Source organism: Falco peregrinus, chromosome W (genome assembly GCF_023634155.1).
Source record: "Falco peregrinus isolate bFalPer1 chromosome W, bFalPer1.pri, whole genome shotgun sequence".
In the NCBI taxonomy this organism is placed as follows: Eukaryota; Metazoa; Chordata; class Aves; order Falconiformes; family Falconidae; genus Falco; species Falco peregrinus.
In genome coordinates this window covers 20,572,527-20,594,293 of record NC_073743.1, presented here as the reverse complement: position 1 = coordinate 20,594,293, position 21,767 = coordinate 20,572,527, and the positions used below count along the sequence as shown (strand labels likewise).

The following is a 21,767-nucleotide window of genomic DNA, read 5'->3' as shown; positions in this document are numbered from 1 at the left end:
AGGAGGCATGGTGACAGCAAGAACAGTCTCGATAGCAGATCATGTGGAGGAAAAAGAAGGCAAACTGGCAGGAATAGACTAAGCCTATGTGGAATAGTAATAAAAGCTGGAGTAAAAGTAATGCATCAGACTCTTTAAATATCCAGTAGGCAGACATGTTTAATAATGGCAGATCTTGGGATGGCCAATTAGCCCTGAAAAAAAGATATTTAATTTGGGGATAACATCTGCTGTAGAACAGGTACCAATCAGAAGTTAAAAAAATAAGGCCTTTAGGGAATACAACTTGAAGGAATTTTAGGCCAGTATTTGAGCCATTAGTGTATAATGTAAACAAGTGCACATGGTATCAGAGTAACAAAGAAGGAGTCACATTACAACTAGGAGGCAAATCATTGTCAAGACTTTGTACATTAAATATATTAAAAAATATAAAAGTTGAACTAATTAATGTGCTCCATTATATTTCAAATTCATTTCAGTTAAATATTTAGACATTAATATAACTTATGTAAGAGTGTGTGCTTGTATAACTGAAGTTATAATCTACAAGCAAAAAGGAGAGAGGACAGAAGATTCTGCTCCCAGTTCTAATTATGTTCTTTGGAAATGAAATGTCCTGATGTTATGTATTCTGCAAGGACACATGATTTGTATCTATTTTCAGCAAACAACTTCTCACATGGTGGCCTAAATATAGGCCAGTCATGAACTTTAAATAATGTCTCAGGAAGGGTATTAACCTCTTTCTCGCATTCTAAGTTTGTTCCACTGTTGTAAGTATTGATATTATGAAGAATGTGTATGGTGTTAGAGAATGGCAAAGCAAGCTACATACACCTCCAGTTCTGCTCAGCAGGTCTACAGATGTCATTGCCTCTTAATTCCATTCAAGGTCTGTTATATATTAAGCCATCCACACATAATATTGGCAGCATTTCTCTATCTCTCTGTAGCAAATCTATTTTGTGCCAGATGCTAAAAAGCGTGAACTATTTTATTTCCAGCCTCTACTGATAAGAGACTTTCTACTCTTGATGAAATGTGGATGATTAAGAAAACACCAGCTTTCATAAATATCCAAGTGTTAATACAATATCTAGCAATGAGTGATACAAGTTGCTAGATTTTTGTTTCAAGGACTGTGTATGCCTGTACTAACCAATGTATTTCCCAAATAATCTCTTGTCCAACTCCCACAGCATAATGCTCTCATCAGGTATGTTTTTCAAATGATTCTAAGTAGTTATAGGTAGTGGAATGAAGCTGGGTTAATTAGCATTGATAATATACAACTGTGGGTTGGCTTCAGGGGTGGTGGGTTGGTTGATGTAGATAAGGTGCAGCTGTGGCTGGTTAAGTTAAGTGGTTGAGAACCAGTGAAGAGAGAGCAGCCGAGGAAAAAGTAAGAGAAGAGAGAACACACAACCTGAATGAGGTGAGGAGAAGGTAGTAGAGGGACTGTATGAAGTGTATGCTGGTATGAGATGGTAAAAGACCTTGTTACAGCCAGCTAGTATTGAGAGTGCTGTGACAGTTCTACTATTTTCTTAGTTTTTTTAGTACATACAGATCTATCTTTGCTTCCTGATTCTCAATTTAGTGCAAGAAAAAATTTCTCACTATGAAATGAACTTTTTAAATACATGTAAGTGACATTCACAAGATCTCAGAAATAAATATTAAATAGTTTTCAGTTACGCAGTTATCTAATGACTAGCTGAAACAACCCAGGCTAAAATTAAAACTGTTAATTACAAAGAATGTGACTTTTTTTTACAGTATATATAATCACATAAGTATTTATTTTATCTACAAAATAGTTTAGCCTTCTAGCAAGGCACCATCCATTGCTTCAAATGTACTACAGTGATCAGAGCACACAAAGGTGCACTGATCAGCTCATAAAACTTGCAATTGTATGTGCTTTAGACACCTTTTTAGTATCCTCTCTACCAGTCACAGGGTTTTTTTTGCTTTTTTGCAAAGGAGGGAAAAATGGATTTATTCACAAGAAAATTAACAAACATAGACTCTGCAGAACAATCTGGGAGATGAAAATCCTCTTGGGGAAACTCCTTCCAAGTCAGTGCTCTACTCCTACTGAAACTGGCTAAGGATCCAGTGCTACCACCGAGCAAGACTGTCAAGGTATCACAAAATAGACAGAGCCAACAGATAAAAACAATTACCTTGAACTCAGTCCAGGAGCTACCGGGAAGTCTGTAACTGTACTCACAGTGTCATAATCTACATTTTGCACTAGCTTTTAACTCCATTCATCTCTAACAGTCTTGCACAACAGTAGTTTAGTTCCCAAGGTGAAGATTCTTGTTAATCACTATAAATATCAAACACTATGTTCCTCCAGTGTTAGACACATCTCTAAATTAAACAACACCCTGTGCATCCAAATCATGCTATATTTCATTATCTCTCCATCTATAAGTAATTTCAAGCACTAATATAGGACACAGACAAGCCCACTGAAATATTAGAAGAACAGCTTATGAATAAACAAAAATATTTTTTGCAATTTCCCATTTCCATTTAATCTCTTGCATAAAGACTCTTCATCAAAAGAGGGCTTTATATGGATATTACATTTTCAAAAGATTATTTTGCAACTGAGGAGGACACCCCCAATTTTTCAGGTAGTAAGACATCAGAAAAATTATTCCACATTTGGCTAGCTTGCAAGACAATTTTTGAAGAAAATATTATTAGCATTTGCTTACTGTATTTGCTAGATAACACCAATAGTCCAAAACTAGTTTAGACAGATTTTTGTGCTGCTTTCAAAAAAAGGCACTTTGCTTTCAAAAAAAGGCACTTTTTTTTTTTGTTCAAGTGGCACTAGGAAAAAAGCAAAACAAAGATCTAGCATTGCTATGATGTGCAGAGTATCTCCCACAGCTTTAACAAGATTTACCTTCTTAAATCACCAGTTTACCAACTGGAAAATAAGTCCATAACTGTGCATTCAGAAAGCATTTTATGCTTTGTTGTTTTTCATTCTCCTTGTCTTGCCTTTAGGATCACATGCTTTTAAAAGGAAACTCCAAATTTATGCATGGGAAAAACTGTGTACCCTTCTGTATGCTGTTACTACTATTCCTAGTGTATAGCTGAGTGCATAAAAATATGCACATGCATTTGCTTCTACATCAAACAGTTCATGACATATTTATCTCTTGCTGGTGGTAAGTCACAACACTAATCTTTATTTGTGTTGACTTTCATGGATGCTGGCACATTTAAAGGGTGCCCACTCAACACAGAAACTTGTGTATTACATGACCCCCAAAGCACTTTTACCAATTCCAAATATGCTTCAAAAGACTTTATCCTGTTTCTGGATCCAGAATTTAAATTCCACATTGGAAACTGAAGGAAAAGAAGTTCCTTCTCACCACCTCCAAGGATGAGATTTACAGGAAAGAGACATGGGCATATCCATACCACGTATTCCTGTCTTGTCTGCACTGGTGTTTCTACTGGGATCAGGACTGCATCCTGCTCTCTGCTTCCCCTCTTCCCTTTCCCATGCTCCCCTTATGCAATAACTCTTTACTGCAGAAGCCCACAAGTGGAAAATGGAGAACAATGACAGGTAGCAGAGTGCTTTCTTGTAGCCAAATCCTGCATCTCCTAATCTTGAGTTAAAACAGAGCATGCAGTTTCCAGCCTTGCATCAAGAATTTTCATTTATTTTTAATTTATCTTCAATTGTTCTCTAAAGGGTTCAGAGGAACATGTGTTAACTTTTACTGTTTTAATGTAAAGGACACATAATTTGGTTTTAGCTGAGTAAACTAAAACTTTCCAAATCCTACTAGAGAGAACACTAGCCAAACCAAAGCAAGCACAGTGTTAAAAGAATGTGATTTCATAAGGAAAATTAACTCAGAAGTCTTCTGAAGTAATTTGTTATTACTTTAAACCTCCTAAAAATCTGCAACTCCATTTATAATTGCAATAGCATATTCAGACCTAATAAGAATGATCATGCTGTGGTAAGCATCGTCTAATATGTAGTAACTTTTCCTGGCTTTCAGCAGAAGCTACATGAAAAAAAAGTAAAAAATGCCTGTCGCTTCATCTGCTGCTCCTAAAGTACCTGGGTATCAGCTAGCTGAACAATCCTTCACTCCATTAAAAACTGAGACATGACAGACACTTGGAAGCATGGTCTGAATGGACTGAATGAGGCAAAGGTGAGAAATTCTCCTCTGCAGGACAGCACTCGTTATATTAGCTGCTATTGTCTCAATACACTGGACCTGGTGCCCAAGAAAACCTTTCTGCTTCGGCTCTTCAGAACAGCAGTTCAGACTGGAGCAGGCACAGACTGGACTTATTTTTCTATAATGGGCTTTGACATCTCTCACAGCATATAGTATGCATCTAAATAGTCTAGTACTTTTCTCAAACAATCTACTGTTTTATGAAAGAAAACTACTGTGCTAAGATGTGGGGATTTGATTTGGATTAGTTATTTGAAGAGCTCACGAAAGAACTGTCATGTCTGAAATATTTATTAAACAATTATGAAAAAGGAATTTTGTAGGTGCAAGCCTGTTCATAATTACTAAGAACTGCTGGTGCATTATTATCTGTATGATTGGAAGCAGTTAGATCTTGGACTTGACAAAGCATGTCTCAGCTCAGGACAGATTTGCTAACAAAGCATGTCAAACAGAGAAGGGACTCTGATAAAAGTTTCTAGAATATGTGCAACAGTGATGAAAGTGGTTGGCAATTCAAAAGCTGTGTCTCAAAAACTGAGGAGAAAACACACTCCCCATAGTTCAGGAAATTAAACTACATTGTCTTAGGTCCCTGGGAAACAGATTTGAGTGTGCACAGTTACCATGTCACACAGCTGGTGGGGTTGAGCATCTTAAAACACAATAATCCAATCATCTGGTGATTGTCTGCCCATTTCTAACATTAAAATGTCCCATTCATTGCTATTTTTAATCTTTAAAACTTAATTATAGTCCTTTCTAAGAAGTTTTCAGGGATTTGCTCAAGCCTTGTATACTTAGACAATTATTTGGACATACCTTACACAGATCTTTGAAAAATAGCAATACTTTTTTTTTTTTTTGCATTTGTCCAATAAATAATGCTGTGGTATATCAGTATTTATTTTGCAAGACTGATGTGCTGCATAATTAATTCATGACTTCAGTACTCCAAAGTATGAACTAAAGTAATGTTTTATCTATGTCTGTGTGAAAAAAACATTTAATGCACTGAAGAGGTATTCACTCTGTCCATATAGCTATATAAAGAGATACTTAAATGAGTTCCTGCATGACTACATTTATAATTCTGATGCATTTTCCCTAGTTCTGCCATTTAAGCTTCATACCAAGGTTCACTGCATATAAAAATGCACAGTGGATTATAATGAAACAATTACCTCTGTCTTTTATGAATCTAAATTTATGGACATAAGTTGTTATGGAAGCAAAATGTTTGAAATCTCCAATAATTTAATATTGACTCTGATACTTTATTGTTTTTTTAATAAAAACATTTTATTTTCTACTATAATTTTAATGTTTGATGGCCTGATGGCCTGTATCCAAAAATCAGAATGATTACACTATTGAAAAGGATTGAAGCTTACTATGCTCTAACCACATCACATTTTGGCCTCATACTATTAACTCCAGAGATATTTCATCCTTTGCTCATGGGATTATAGCATAGTCTAAATCATAATCTAATGTTTTGTGATATATAAAGATAAATATGAAATAGAAGGAAAGATATTACAAAAGGAAGTAAGTTTTAATGAGAAAAAGGAGAATATTAACAACTGGGAAGAATAGTGAAGTTACCAAATTGATGATAATTAAAATTGATTTTGAAAGGACCAAATACTTTCTCTAAAAATATACTCAATTTGTCTACATGTACCAAACTGATCTGGTTTTAGTCTTGTTTTCACTTATATACAATTACTATTATAAAATTATATATCCAGTAACAGAAGATTTCCATTATTTTGTATGAGAGTTACCTCCCTTGCAAGAACTGTCACAAAATGCAACTCAAAGAAACACTAAGCACTGTGCAGGATCTTTTTCAGAATCTTACACCTGACTCATTAGACTGTAATAGGTATGGGAACAAAAAGGGCCAAGAACTTCATACAGTTCTGCTCAATTTCATAAATGGCACTGTGTAAAGATGAAGCAGCTTGTTAAAAAGAAATTAAAAGGGACTTCTTATGGGCTGGTTGGAAATTACGGATGGAGAGCAATGTTAAGTGATACACATAGGCAAATGCAAATAAAGTAATGTATCCATTACCTCTTAGAGTTAGCTCTTACAGTTATAATAAAAACAAAAAAGTAAGCTTAGTGGTTGGCAGCTATTAAAAAACCAAATTAATGTTAGGAATTATTAGGAAAGGAATTATTCATATTATTATAACATCATTATACTGGGTGCAGATCTGGTACTCTCATCTCTAAAAGGCTATAGTAGAGTCAGGAAAAAAAATTGAGAATGGAAAGAAGGATGATCATGGAGGTGAGCTGGCTTCCATGTAAGGAAGAATTAAGTAGAATAGGTCTTTCTACCCTCAAAAGATACAATTTAAGAATGTTCTCATAGAAGTCTATAAAAATCATAACCAGCATGTAAAGGGTAGGTAGGAATTGACTGTACGATCACATTTGCCACAAGAATTAATGGCCATCAAAACCAAAAAACTGGGAGCCAGGTTCAGGCCCAAGACAAGGAGGTGGTACTTCACGAAGTGGGGTACAGGTCTGTGCTCCTTGCCAAAGTATGTTGTGATTGCAGAAAGATTATGTGGATCCAAGAGGAGTGTAAATAAGTAATTGTAAGAGATTTGTATTAAGGATTACTCAATAGACAAATCAAATCAGTCTCAGAGGATTCCTTGAACTGAAAGTAGTTGGAGTCTAGGAAGAAAGAAATACCATACTTACCCTGTTCTTCTCTGGGTGTCCACCTGCAGGCATTGCAGGGGAGGCTAGTGGCTTAGATGAATGACAGAGCTGAGCCAGTTTGACATTTCTTACACTCTGTTCTTAGATGAAACTGCTTATGTATATGTCTTTTAACTTTTGTAATTCAGGTGTCCTTTTAGAAGAGTTTTCTCTTAGCTGTGTTCATTGTTTTTGGGGTTTTTTTTCTTGTCTGTACCATCTCCTCTTCGTGTCATGACAGTTACAAAAAACAATTTTGGGATTAGGGCCTTCTGATGCCAGATGATGTTCAAGCACATAGGTGGCAAGAACTTTGAATTAAAAAATGTAAACTCTGGAAAACTTCACAAGAATCTCTGTCTGCCAAAGAACCAAAGACGATATTTATGTATCTAATTGCTACCAATTGCTAATTACTACCTCAAGAAATGAGGGAGATATAGTTAACTGCAAATACTATGAAAGGCAGAATTTAACTCACATGTCAACTGCTGTTTGAAGATGTAGCCTTTTTTCTAAGCTAGTCAGCTAGGCTTTCTTTACAGTGAGAGAGAGTGTGTATGTGGCAGGTTGTGCCAGTTTTGGCTGGGGTAGAGTTAATTTTCTACATAGTAGCCTGTATGGGGCTATGGTTTGTATTTGTGCTGGAAACAGTGTTGATAATACAGGGATGTTTTAGCTACTGCTGAGCAGTGCTTACACACAGTCAAGGCCTTTTCTGCTCCTCACACCATCCCACCAGCAACTAGGTTGGAGGTGCACAAAAATTTGGAAGGGGACACAGTTGGGAAAGCTGACCCACACTGACCAAATATATATTACATACCCTACCAAACTGCTCATACTGAAGCAGTAGCTAAAATATAATTTAAAACTTAAACTAAGCAAACATCCAAGTCATGTTTTCAGGGTACAGTGCGTGAGTTGCAGCCAGAATTTGAACAGATTAATTGGGAAACCTGTTCTGGCATTGCCACTGTCCAGTTCTTACCTTTTTTTAAAAAAAAACCCAACTTTTTCTGGAACAACTACTGTGTTGTCATCAGGGCAGTGTACAAGCTGACTGTAGCTCCTGAGGAATGCACTCTACTGAGTAAATTATTTTTAAAAAATATAAAACAGAAAACAAAGAAAACACACTAAATACAGCATGATCATAGCAAAATCAGAAGCCGCTCCTTCAGTGAAATTCTAGTCTTACTTCATGGTTTTAGTGCCTCATTAATTTTTTAAAATTTTCCATGCTTGATCTCTCCCCTGAAGTGCTTTCTGATTTTTATGCTTAACCAAATTTGCCTTCTTGCTCTTAAGCAATGAGAAAAAAGGGAGGGGAAGAAAGAAGGAAAAAAGGAGGGAGGAGGAAGGAAAAGACAGATAATTTATTTATTTGTTTGTTTGTTTGTTTGCAGTGGAAGGGTATTAGGCTTCATTTATGGAGAAATGCTTTACTTGAAAGCAGAAGTAGATGAAACTGTTTCTGTTGTCTGTGACTGATGAGTCTGTATATGCACCTGTTTTTTTAACAAAACAAAAGCTCCATACTGGTCAAGATTCATGGTTTGACTGTCACTGTACTCTAGGAATATGTTCCACACTTTTCCTGTCCTATATGATATATTTTTATAATGCATTCTCCTCTTGACATTTCAAAATATACCAAAGGGAGCTGCAGGGTAAATTGGCAGAGGCAGCGCAGAAGCCAGAGCCTTCCACCTGCCCTCCAAAACACTTACAAATCCACAATATAATGAAAAGACTCAACCTACATCTATGTTAGGGTATTAAATGGGTCCAGGCATTGGAATTCAGTCATCTGTACTGTTAAATTGTCAGACCATGTAATTTTGGGTACCGTTCCCCATTACCAGTTGGCATTTTGTAAGGAGAGAGACCACTTTCAGACTATAATAACACAGATGTGGCCTCAGAGCCCATGAAAAGGCATAGCATCGTTTCTTTTAACTTGAATATGCCAACTGAAAACAGTCAGATTTATATTCTGAATAAGCAGCTACCTCTGTTAGAGTAAGATGAATGCTGCCTTTCTTCCACACCAAGCATCTTGCCAAAAAAAATTCCAACTGCTTCCACACAAAACATAACATTTTAAAAAAACAAAACTGGAGTACAAAAGTAGAGTTTTAACAAAAGATATTTTTTAATGGTTTGTATGTCATATTCCAGCTTCCTCACTTGTAAAGACCATCTTAATCAAGGATGCTACTTCACAGAATGAAACAGAGGAGCTCTCCCTTCATTGATGGCTTTCAGTGGTTTCATCCACACAGATATCTGGTTAACATGTAGGGAGAACAGAAAAAACCTTTCACCCAGGACCGTTCTAGTCTAGCCACTCTATTTTAAAGAATGGCAGAAGACCATGAGTTTCTCTTAACACTTAAGGACAGGATTTTATTCTTTGACATCCTTGTGTGGCAGTGACTCCGACAGACTGGCTCAGAATAGTGTGTTTATTTCTTTGTATTGATCTAATACAAAATTTATTCTCCTGGTTGTTTATTGACTAGGTAGATGGTCAAATGAGATTAAATGTTACAGAAAAGAATCAGAAAGAGCATTTCAACACAGAAAGATCAGAGACATTAAAGTTTTCCATATTATGAAGAAATACTTGAACACTTACCTCCCTAAGGGGATCATTGAGCTCATTGAGAATGTTTTCTTCATCAAAGATCTTGCCTTGGTAGCGGTGCTCATAGTAATCATGGATCTTCTGGCGCATTTCAGCAGGTAACTTGTGGAATGACATATACTGTTCCACTTGTTTGTACTGTCAGGACAATAAAAGGAAGAGTCAGAAAAAAAACATCCACTTTTTTACTATCTAAAGGCACCTACAAAATGAAAATTCATTCATGTATCCACTTAAGCTTTATATATTTTATAAAGATAGCATTTTATACATGTCAGAGGACCTTCACAGAAATATTAGTTAATTTAGTATTACTGTTGCTCACATAACAGCACAACAACTGAAAATTATGGAAACTGCCTTTAGTGGTGATGCTAATATCCACATTACTTTATAAGTTTTAGAAGCCAAGCCCTCACACACTTGTCACGTGTTCCCTAAATTCCCAGCTATATAGAACTTGTGAAACTACATCAACACCATTTTTAGCTCATTCCATGCAGCAGACAGGGATACTGTATACAGTGTATATCTACTTCTCTAGTGCTGCATTTGGAGAGAGTTTAAGGTGTGGAATTTCAGAAACTGGATATGCTGTATTAATATGCAACATATTAATGTGTACACTTATATGGCGACTGAAGAAAAAAGTTAAAATCTGTGGAGATAATGATGTAGAAAACATTCCTCAGGAGGAATAAAGAGAAGAGAGAAGTGAACTGGAAAAATAGGCATGGCATCATAGATGCCAGGACCCAGGAGACTCAGAGGACCTCACTCAATTTACCTTGTGCATTTAGTTTCCTTGTTTCTACTAGTCTTTTGCCCCATCTTCTTTTGCTTTCCTTCTTCAGAAGCTGTTTTGGATAGCATAATTTTCAGAAAAGAACATCCTGAACTAACAGAGTTGTATTGTATGAAACTGTATGATACATCTGAGACCCACAAAATGGAGTTGCCTAAACCACAAATGGACAAGTACCACCTGACCAAGACTTTTGCCTCTCTGACCCCCCCAGCTATGTCTCAGTTGAAAAGGGTAAGGTACTGAGACAAAGGAGGAGAAAACCCCTCCCAGGCTTACAGGTGAGTTAAAACTTGGCAGAAATTCAGTTTCCTTATACAAAGACTCCTCATTTATTTTTTCTTCATTTTTTTCATGCTGAATTAGGCGATTTTAACTGTTTTCAATGAAAAAAGCCAATGAAGTCTTAATTAGGATCAACATCTCTGTAGAGCAATTAAATTAATTTATAATGTACATGTACTCCTTATGAACTGTAGCACATATCTTTTAACTTGTATAATTGAAGGCTGCTCCATCCTCTGGAACTTAAATTAGTTTTTGCTTTCCAAAGTGGAAAAAGTTTAGATGAGGCCATGTGTACAACATGCATTCCCTAAATAAGAAGAAAGTAATTTTGCATGGGACTTTAACAATGTATGATGAATATGTAGGTCTAATTTAACCTCTGTACAGCTATTTTGCACATCTGAAGCAAGAATTCTTTACCTCCATCCTTTAGAAGTGAGATTTAAATTTGCATGCTCATCATTGGTTTCTGCTCAGAGAAGAAATGTGTCCATATATTCTAGGTATGAATCAGAGCTCTGGGTCACTAGAAGACAGACATGCTCTAGCATAAACAAGGTATCGCTTCTAAAATTACCCTACTAATCAGTTGCAGCTAATCTAGGCATGGATTTACTTGGAGGCAAGGGATATGAGATTGCCCAGTGCTCTATGTATCTCACCAAGGTGGTCACAGTCCAAGCTGCTGTGCAGTGCTCTAGCTTTTCTGTAGCAAAGCCAAAGAAAAGATGCTGCACTATGCAATTTCCTCTTTGTGTTTGTGTCCAGCCCTCCATCACTGTGGTCTCATGTAAGAAGGACATGTAAAACATGTTGTCATAGCACACATGAACAGGAAAAGGACTTCACTATGCTCCCTAGCACAGGGGCTGCACTCCTCCACTCAATCTTATTTGCATACAAATGTGCTTGAGCATCACTAATATAGAATAATCCTTGCTAATAAAAAAAAATGTATATTAATTTGAGATATGTAGGGTATAATGGAAGAGAGTTGCAAAGGACTTTTATACCAGAATAACCTTGAAGAGAACATTTATGCTAAAAGAAATTTGTTTTGCCAGCAATTTACACTGCTCCCTTTCATTAATGCTATTATTTTAATAGGTGCTTTCTCCCACACAAGCTAGTTCTTTTCTCTACCAAGAATTATGCGTACACATTAGAATTTTAGGGAAACAGAAAAATAAAACTAGTAGGAAACTAGTGTTTATCACTGGTGTATTGCAAAATGTTTCCAAATTAATAACATAGAATAACAGGGACAGCTGCATATTATCAACATTTTTAAAAAAAACACAACATCTAGGAAGTTAGTGTCTCCCACAATTCCCAGAAATATTTAACCATCTTAAATACCACCAAGGTCTCTTTCCATATAAAAATATCTGATCATATGAGTGCACAGTATACTATCACTATCACTCTGTAATAAATCTTTTCCTAATCTTTCTCAGTGTGATTTTGACTTACATTCCATGTTATTCATGATACTACTACTCCCTTCTTGAAATTCTGTCATAACATTCATGTGAAGTGTTCCCTCAAAACTTTTTAACTTATTTTCTTCAGCAACTGATATCTTTCACTAATTCAGTCTAAGTCATGATGGCTTTTTTATTTCTATAATATTGTTCCAGATCAGAAAAGCATGTTTGGTTTTTTCAGCTTGCTATATGTTACTGAAAATATTGAAGGTTTGCCAGATTAGTTGTTACTGTGGTGTGTCACATGCCAGCTGCAAAAAAGAATGCTAAAACAAAGATACAGAGAGAAAAATTAATATGGTCTTGTTCATTTTGTGTAAAAAACACTATTTTTTCCAAGTTAATTTTGAAGAATAGCTTCTCTTTGCATACGACATTTATCAGTAGTGGTTAGAAATGGAGGCATTTTTTACTTTTACATAATTTACTGTTATTTGTTAGTTGTTTTTCCCTCATGAAAACAATGCAAATAAATTCAGGAGAAATTAATTACTTTCTGGGAAAAAAATTACATTTTAAGAGGTTTAAAAATTCTCACTACCACTATAAATCCTGTCATGGTTTAACCTCGGCTAGTAATTAAACACTACACAGCCACTTGCTCACTCCCCCCTCACCCAGAGGGATGGGGAGGAGAATTGGAAAGGAATACAAAATTCAAGGGTTGATATAAGAGCAATTTAATAAGTGAAAAGAAAAAAAAACCACCAAAAGAACAATAGTAATGACAACAATAACAGTTATAATGAAAAGGAGGGAGCAGGGAAGGAATGAAATCTAAAGGGAAGGGAGGAAAGAAAACAAGTGATACACAACACAATTGCTCACCACCCGTTGACTGATGCCCTGCCAGTCACTGAGCAATGATCAGCAGGCCCCAGCCAACACACACACACACACACCCCGCCAAGCTTATACACTGAGCATGATGTCCCATGGTATGGAATATCTCTTTGGCTGGTTCAGGTAAGCTGACCTGGCTGTGTCCCCTCCCAATTTCTTGTGCCCCTCCAGCCTTCTTGCTGGCAAGGCATGAGAAAATAGAAAGGTCCTTGACTTAGTATAAACATTACCCAGCAACAACTAAAAACATCAGTGTGTTATCAACACTGTTCTCACACCAGAGTCAAACCACAGCACTGCACTACCTACGAAGAAGAAAACCAAGTCTATCCCAGCCAAAACCAGGAGAGTATCCACCCCTTATTCCATACCATTTACATCATGCTACATTTTCCAATACATCATCATCACCTCTCCTGTCCTTTAACATAAATACATAGATATCATTCCCTTAGTCTATGGACCATCCCTCTAAAGTCCATTGAGTTTATTTAGTCCATGATGTCGGGCTCCATCTGTTGTAACAGTCTTTCTGGGCAGGGAAGATGGTATGAGGTGTTGGATTGTTGCATGTTGAAGCCAGTTCTGATTCTATTATGGCTGCTCTAATCTGGTTTCACCAGTCAATCTTCGTTGGTGAGGCAGTTAAAGAGGAGGCAGGTTCAAATCTTCAAATCCAAAGTGGTAGAAATGGGCATCACAGGATACCCAGTACTAACAGGCACATAGAAGTGACAATGTACAATACTGTGTAACAGTTAACATCACACAACTCAATTCATTGGCTGTTTTCACCCAAAATCAAATCCCCTTGAAGCACACATTGAACTTCCCCATTTTCCCCATATTCCCCCATCACCCACCAAGTGCTCCCAGGTTCCTGAGCAAAAGCAGTCCCAACAAATGGATTTGCCTTTGCCTGAGGCAGGAATGACCCAGACTGTTTTCCCAAGCATATTTTTAAGGTGCACTACAGAACTTTATCCCCCTCTACAGTACGTAAAAGCTTTGACTGCGCAATACCAGCTCGAGTAGCAGATCCTCTGGTATTAACCAACCAGGTAGCCTTTGCTAAATGTGTATCCCAATGTTTGAAAGTTCCACCACCCATTGCTTTCAGCATAGTCTTTAACAGTCCGTTACACCGTTCAATTTTCCCAGGGGCTGATGCATGATAGGGAATGTGATATACCCACTCAATGCCATGCTGTTTGGCCCAAGTGTCTATGAGACTGTTTCAGAAATGAGTTCCGTTGTCTGATTCAATTCTTTCTGGGGTGTCATGTCACTACATGACCTGTCTTTCAAGGCCTAGGATAGTGTTCTGACCTGCAGCATGGGGCACAGGATATGTTTCCAGCCATCTGATGCTTGCTTCCACCATTGTAAGCACATGTCACTTGACTTGGCAGATCTCTTGAAGTATAATATAATCAATCTCCAAGCCTCACCATATTTATATTTCAGCCATTTTTCTCCATACCAAAGAGGCTTTAACTGTTTGGCTTGCTTAACTGCAGCGCATGTTTCACATTCATGGATTATCTGTCCATGTTTAAGTCCACACCTTGATCTCAGGCCCATCTATATGTTGCATCTTGTCCCTTGATGGCCTGAAGTGTCATGGGCCCACCGAGCTATAAATAATTCACCTTTATGTTGCCAATACAAATCTTCCTGAGCCAATTCAGTCTTAGAAGCCTGATCTACCTGCTGGTTGTTTAAATGTTCTTCAGTGGCCCAACTCTTGGGTACATGAGCATCTACATGACGTACCTTCACAACCAGGTTCTCCACCCAAGCAGTGTGGTTTACCTCTGTATTGCCAATTACTTTGCATCCATTGCTTCAACCACCCCCACAGGACATCCATGAATCAGTACAGAAGTAAAGTGTTGGCCACCTTTCTCATTCAGCAACATCTAAAGCCAGCTGGATAGCTTTCACTTCTGCAAACTGACTTGATTCACCTTCTCCTTCAGCAGTTTCTGCAACTTGTTGTAGGGGACCTCATACAGCCACCTTCCACCTCCGATGCTTTCCTACAATATGGAAGGACCCATCAGTACACAATGTGGATAACTGGCTAGCTGAAAAGGGTCACATAGACATAGTCCAGCTGGCTGGACAAAAATGCACATCGCTCTCAGCTTATCTGAAGTAAAGCAAAATACACTGTCTTTGGCTGTCCTTGTTACACAATAACAGGAAGATTTTGGTGGGAAAAGAATGTTGCAGGTGGGAACAGATAACTACAGAAGACAAACAAGGGGCGGGCTTGGTATTTAGGCAACTAACCAATAATGAGCTTAACTTTTGTAATATGTATGAGCTAATTATAAGAAGGCATAAAAGGTGACTGTAAGAGACAATAAATGAAGTCTGCTGATCACTCATATTGAGCGACTGTGTCTTCCCTCCGTCGCAACAAATGGCGCCCGAACAGGGACCCTAGAGAGGGCTGAACCTGCGAGCCACGGTTCGACGGAGATTCGGGTACCGGTCCTGAAAGCAGCGCAGGAGGCGGAAGGGCACAGTCCCCGCACCCGGGAGCACCTACAGAGGGTCCCGCCGGCCACGCATCGCCGAAGTCTCGCAAAGGCTGCAACAGCGCTGACGAAGGTATGGAAAGACAAGCAGCGTATGATTCGCTCATATGCTTTTTAGAAAAGCGGAGCGTTCAGGACATAGATTGTAAAAAGGAATTACTCGGGTTATTAGCGTATGGGATAGCATCTGGGTCCCCCGCGGCAGCGGCGAGCGGCGGCGCGCAGCCCGGCAGGCCCCTTCCCGGCCGCGGTTTCTCTCCAAGGCGGCACCCCCCCGCCTCCGATCGGCGCCATGGCGATGCAAGCGGCCAAGCGAGCTAACATCTGGCTGCACCCAGAGGTCAATCGGATCCTTTATATTCGGAACCTGCCGTATAAAATCACAGCGGAGGAAATGTATGATATTTTTGGGAAATACGGACCTATTCGACAAATCAGAGTTGGAAACACTCCTGAAACAAGTGGAACAGCTTAAGCTTCTCAAGGGAAAATACGGAATTGATTACAAACCCACCAAAAAAAAAAAAAAAAAAAAAAAAAAGGTGCTTCAGATGTCCCCTACAAGAAACGGGTTTCTGCCTTGAACTAGCAAACATCTCTGTGTTTAAAAAGAAGTCTTTTTGCCTTGATGGAGATAATTTATTCTGTATTCTGTATTTATGCTGTATTCTGAATGTGGAAATTGGTTGGGACTAGGAGGCTGGCTTAAAGGCATTTTGCAAACGGGATTATTATTTTTGATCATTATTGTAATAATAGTTTTTTGATCAAAACCAGCCAAAATTATTTGTAAGCATTAGGCATATCTGAAGAGAATGCCTTTATTTGAATCAGCAGTTAAGGTGTAGTTTAGTCTGATGCTGTGGTTTTATCTGCTTCTGGTGAATTTTTGAAGTGATGAAATCAGAGATACAAGGTATACTAAGAGTTATGAGGTAATAAGGTAATAATCTAAGTAAGGGTGCTGTCTTTTATGTCTACAAGTGCAATATACTTTTATGTAGCAGAGAGAAACTTTAACAATAATGTTGCTTGAGCGAGATGTGCATGTGACAACTTGGGAAAAGGGATATCACAACTGGAGTGCAACAGTGTTTCTACGTCTGGCAGAGTGAAATCTTTCAAGACCTGAGTTTAGACAGTCTAAAATAAATTGTTAGTATTCAGAAAACCCATCTTAAGCCTCTTTTGCTTACATAGTGTAATGGAAGTCAACTGCTATTGTAGAGAATTAATGATTTTTTAATACATATTAACAAATACTACTATTTTACCTTGAGGCAGTTGAGTGAGAAATACTCACGTGTAGCATTTGAGGGAATGTCAGCATAAATCGCACTTACAGTAAGACTGCATTTTTAATTACCGTACTCGTTAAGATTCAATGATGCCATAAGGCTAAGGCCTTTTATCACAGATTGGTTCTGAACTAAAAGGTGTGTGCACATGTAGATATGCACATTTGTGTTATTTTCCTTAATTGGCTACAAAATAATAAGGTTGGGGACTAGATCTTGGGAATTTGTCTATTATACTTCTGTTTGTTAAGGAACGTGCATAACACACAGCACCCATGTAGGCTTGGCTTGTGGCATAGTTGTCAAATTTAGCATAGACATTCAGACAGATAAGCAACGTACTCTTCTTGTGTGTATCACCTACAAGCCATCATGGCTTAGTGTGTAAATCTGTATGTAACTATTGAAAAATCCCCCTATGAATGTATATAGCTTAGAACTAATTTTTTCCCTTTGTTAATTCTTTGATATCAATGAGGAATTCTTCAGAAAATGTATGGACTGGTTGGTTGCATAAGGGCAGTTGTTATTTGGACAGAAAATTGTTAATGGTCAGGGATTTTCCACCAAAATATTTGCAAATATTCCTAGTCAAACATCAGTTTGGTTTCTTTTTGGGTTTTGAGCTTGCATTAGTCCATGTTCAGAACTTTAAAACTACCTTTGAATTTTTTAAACTTTTTATATCACTGGAACAGAAAGAGCATCTAAATTAAAGCTTCAAGCTAACTTTATTTTTCAAGTATTTCAGGAATTATACTTCTGAACTGAGATTTTATAAGTTGGCTGTGTATTTTCCTGTGTTAAAACGCTGTTATTGAAAATGGTCAACCAGGCCTATGTCGCCCAAAATAAAAACGGGGGAATTGTGGATAACTGGCTAGCTGAAAAAGTTCACATAGACATAGTCCAGCTGGCTGGACAAAAATGCACATCGCTCTCAGCTTATCTGAAGTAAAGCAAAATACACTGTCTTTGGCTGTCCTTGTTACACAATAACAGGAAGATTTTGGTGGGAAAAGAATGTTGCAGGTGGGAACAGATAACTACAGAAGACAAACAAGGGGCGGGCTTGGTATTTAGGCAACTAACCAATAATGAGCTTAACTTTTGTAATATGTATGAGCTAATTATAAGAAGGCATAAAAGGTGACTGTAAGAGACAATAAACGAAGTCTGCTGATCACTCATATTGAGTGACTGTGTCTTCCCTCCGTCGCGACAACACAAGGCATACTGCTTCTCATGTTCTGGCAGTTCATTATGCAGTGGAACTTCAGCATGTGTCACCTCCTCCACTGATGACATTCCAAAATCTTTACCTTCTGGGCAGTCCATAATAATTTCCAAGATTCCTGGATGATTGGGATTTCCTATCCAAGCTCATTGTGTAATCAGCACAACGCACTTGCTCCATGTAGCATCAGTTGCATCCAGTCCAGCCCTGGTAACCAGGGCACCAGGAGAAGGGTCTATGCTTCATTACCAATCACCTCTGAAGCGGCTCGAACACCTTCATAAGCTGCCAATATCTCTTTTTCAGTTGGAGTATAGCAGGCCTCAGATCCTCTGTATCCTCTGCTCCAAAAGCGCAAGGGTCGACCTCCCATTTCCCCTGGTACTTTCTGCCAGAGGCTCCAGGTAGGGCCATTCTCCCTGGCTGTGGTGTACAGCACACTATTTACATCTTGCCTAGTCCACATTGGCCCAAGGCCTACTGCTTGAACTATCTCCCATTTAATTTTTTCAAAGACTTGTTATTGCTCAGTGCCCCATTTAAAATCATTCTTCTTTTGGGTCACATGATAATGAGGGATTATAATCATACTGTAGTTTGGAATGTGCATTCTCCAAAGTGTGGCGTATGAAGGCTTGGTGCAACCAGAGACACTTTATTGTACAGAGAAGCTCATATTTATATCTCTGAGCCTGGATACAAATTCCAGCTGTATGTACCACCGGGCTCAGGGTAGAAACCATTCATGCAGTCTCATAGCCATATATCACTACAAGCATGCAGACACCTTTTGACTACTAGATAACCATGTTTATCTTTCTTACTTTCCTTCAAAATACCCAGCTGTTCTCTCATCTCCTGCCAGATCAGACATTCTCCATCCTCCTCTCATACATCTCTCTTCAGACATTCTCTATCCTCCTCTCTCTTATCTCCTTTCAGTAATGACCAGACATTCTCCATCCTCCTCTCATACATCTCTCTTCAGACATTCTCTGTCCTCCTCTCCCACATCTCCCCCTTTTTCCTTCTTAAATGCAACAAGGCAAAGGTTGTGTGTAGCTGGGTGACCATGACGTGATTTATGTTACGGTCAACTAAATGCTGAATACAGGAAAAAAGGCATGGGAGACATAAGGCAAACATAAATATGGCAGTTAAGGCAATTATAATAAATCCTGCAATACTTTTGATGCATGTCCCAAAGTTTCCCAGCCGTGAGAAGAGACCAAAGGCATCCCGCCCCTGGCTCTGCTGCAGATCTTTAAGGCTCTTAAATTTTGTATGCTTTTGTGAATTGATTCAGAGTGGTCACTCAGATTCATGCAACACATCCCACCAAAGTCTTCACACCCATGTCCCTGTGCCAACAATAAAAAATCAATAGCATCTCGGTTCTATAGCAATGCATGACAGACAGAATCAACATCTGCTAATAAGCCAGAAAGAGCAGTGTTCGTAGCAATACTTTCTTTAGCAAGCCAGTAGCCTAATTTATTGTTTTAAGGGTATGTGCTGTTCCTACAGAAGGGATTAGAGAAGCAAAAATGTGATGTGCTGCATTCCAGAAGTTAACTTGAGAGTTATAGTCTGCTGTGAGGTCTGAATTATAAACATTTGACACATGGTGGGGTTGCGATTGCAAAAGGGCTGCAATGCCCGTTTGCAATCTTCACTGGCATTATCATAGCTAGTTGCTTTAAAAGCAACCCTCGAGCTTCCTCATGCTCAACTTGTTGCAAAGTGTTCTGAAGCTGATCAGTAAAGGTAGTATATGACCCTCTAGGACCCTGCAAGACTTTGGTGAACAACTCACTAGAGCAGGGGTCCTCAAACTACGGCCTGGGGGCTGGATATGGCCCCCCCAGGGTCCTCAATCCGGCCCCCGGTATTTACAGAACCCCCCCACACACACACCCTGCCGGGGGTTGGGGGGGAAACCAAGCAGCCGCAGATGACTGCCTGCCACTTCATCCGCGCTGGCCCCCTGTTTAAAAATTTTGAGGACCCCTGCACTAGAGGCTCGCCCAGAGGTATCTTCTGGACTGCCTTAATAGCTATCTCCTTAATTTGCAAATAGGCATCCCTGGGATACCCTGCCTGAGTCGTGGAAGCGGCATAATTATTTTTTCCCAGGTAACTACTCATAGCTAAAAGCAATTCCCCAATTAAAGTTTTCAAGTGAGGCCACTACACATAGCTCACAAAAATCAGATAGCCACATCATATACCGCATCGGAGTTAGTACCATGCAAAGCAATGACCTCCAATCATGCAGTGCGAGTGTATAAGACTCTGCCATCGCTTCAAGAAGGGACATAGGGAATGTACTATGAATCCCCCATTCTCGCACTGCTACTCTTAACTCTTTAATAGCCTCATATTGCACAGGCTGCCACTCTGGAGGTTGATTTGGCCGATAAAATCCTGGACATGCCATAGCGACACCCAAATCCCCTTGCTTAAGCACTTCCCGCTTGCATTCCTGCCATGGATCCCCCAGACTCCCTTTCACCTTCCCCAAAAATACAGTCAACGCATGGGGAGGGGGGGGGGAAGGTCTGGTTCCTTTTCTGGATCCATAGGACCTGGATCAAAAGGATTCTCATTGTCAATGGAATCATTGTTCCTTTGCCTACACTTGGTCCTGTGCTGTGAGGGTCGCTGCAACTGGCGACAGGAGCTTGTGGGGCAGAGGAGGTGTGGATGGAGTCACCATCGTTGACAGTGTGTTGAGAAGAATCATGCTGTCGATGGAATTTACAGCTTCCCCTGGTTTAGCACTGTTAGTAGAATTAGTCCACACTTGGCGGAGAGTAGTCAGAATTTGCCACCAAGTTGCTAAATGTATTCCTGCTGCAGAGTCCCCCTCCACAGCAGCATCATACAATCTTCTGCTGACCGCTTGCCAGGCAGGAATTTGCAAAGTGCCATCAGGTGGAAAGTCTGGCACTTTGTCATGGATCCATTCTAACAGAGTCCCTAGCTGTAGACCTGTCACAGCTCGTTGCTGAGCTGCAAGCAGCTGTCGCAATACATCCAAGCTGTGCTGTTGATCTTGAAATAAATTCCCTCCCATTGTTCCCGACTGCTCACCTGTATTGTAGGTGATGGGTGCACAAAATTTCCACGGATCCTGGTTCAGTTGGGCAACACCACTGGTTTGGGCTCCATGAGCCTCCTACTTAAGCCCCACATTAGGTGCCATTTGTGGCGTATGAAGGCACAGGCTCCAGTTGTTGGTGCAACCAGAAACACCTTATTGTACAGAGAAGCTCATATTTATATCTCTGAGCCTGGATATAAATTCCAGCTGTATGTACCACCAGGCTCAGGGCAGAAACCATTCATGCAGTTACATAGCTATATATCACTACAAGCACACAGACACCTTTTGACTACTAGATAACCATGTTTATCTTACTTACTTTCCTTCACAATACCCAGCTGTTCTCTCATCTCCTGCCAGATCAGACATTCTCCATCCTCCTCTCATACATCTCTTCAGACATTCTCTATCCTCTCCCACACAAAAGTCCACAATGCCTAAGAAAGCCTGAGTTTCTTATTAGTTGGTGGAGACATAGCTGCTGTTTTGTTGATCGCATCCATTGGGATCTCACAACATCT

The 21,767-nt window shown here is 39.1% G+C and overlaps 1 protein-coding gene across 1 annotated transcript in view; it reads right to left on the bottom strand.

Moving 5' to 3' along the window:
- LOC129783009 (potassium/sodium hyperpolarization-activated cyclic nucleotide-gated channel 1-like) overlaps positions 1–21,767 on the bottom strand; it is a 204,705-nt gene that overhangs the window by 50,191 nt on the left and 132,747 nt on the right. The window contains exon 5 of the mRNA XM_055792628.1: positions 9,622–9,768. Coding sequence (XP_055648603.1) covers positions 9,622–9,768 — 147 coding nt within the window. The remainder of the gene's footprint in view (positions 1–9,621; positions 9,769–21,767) is intronic.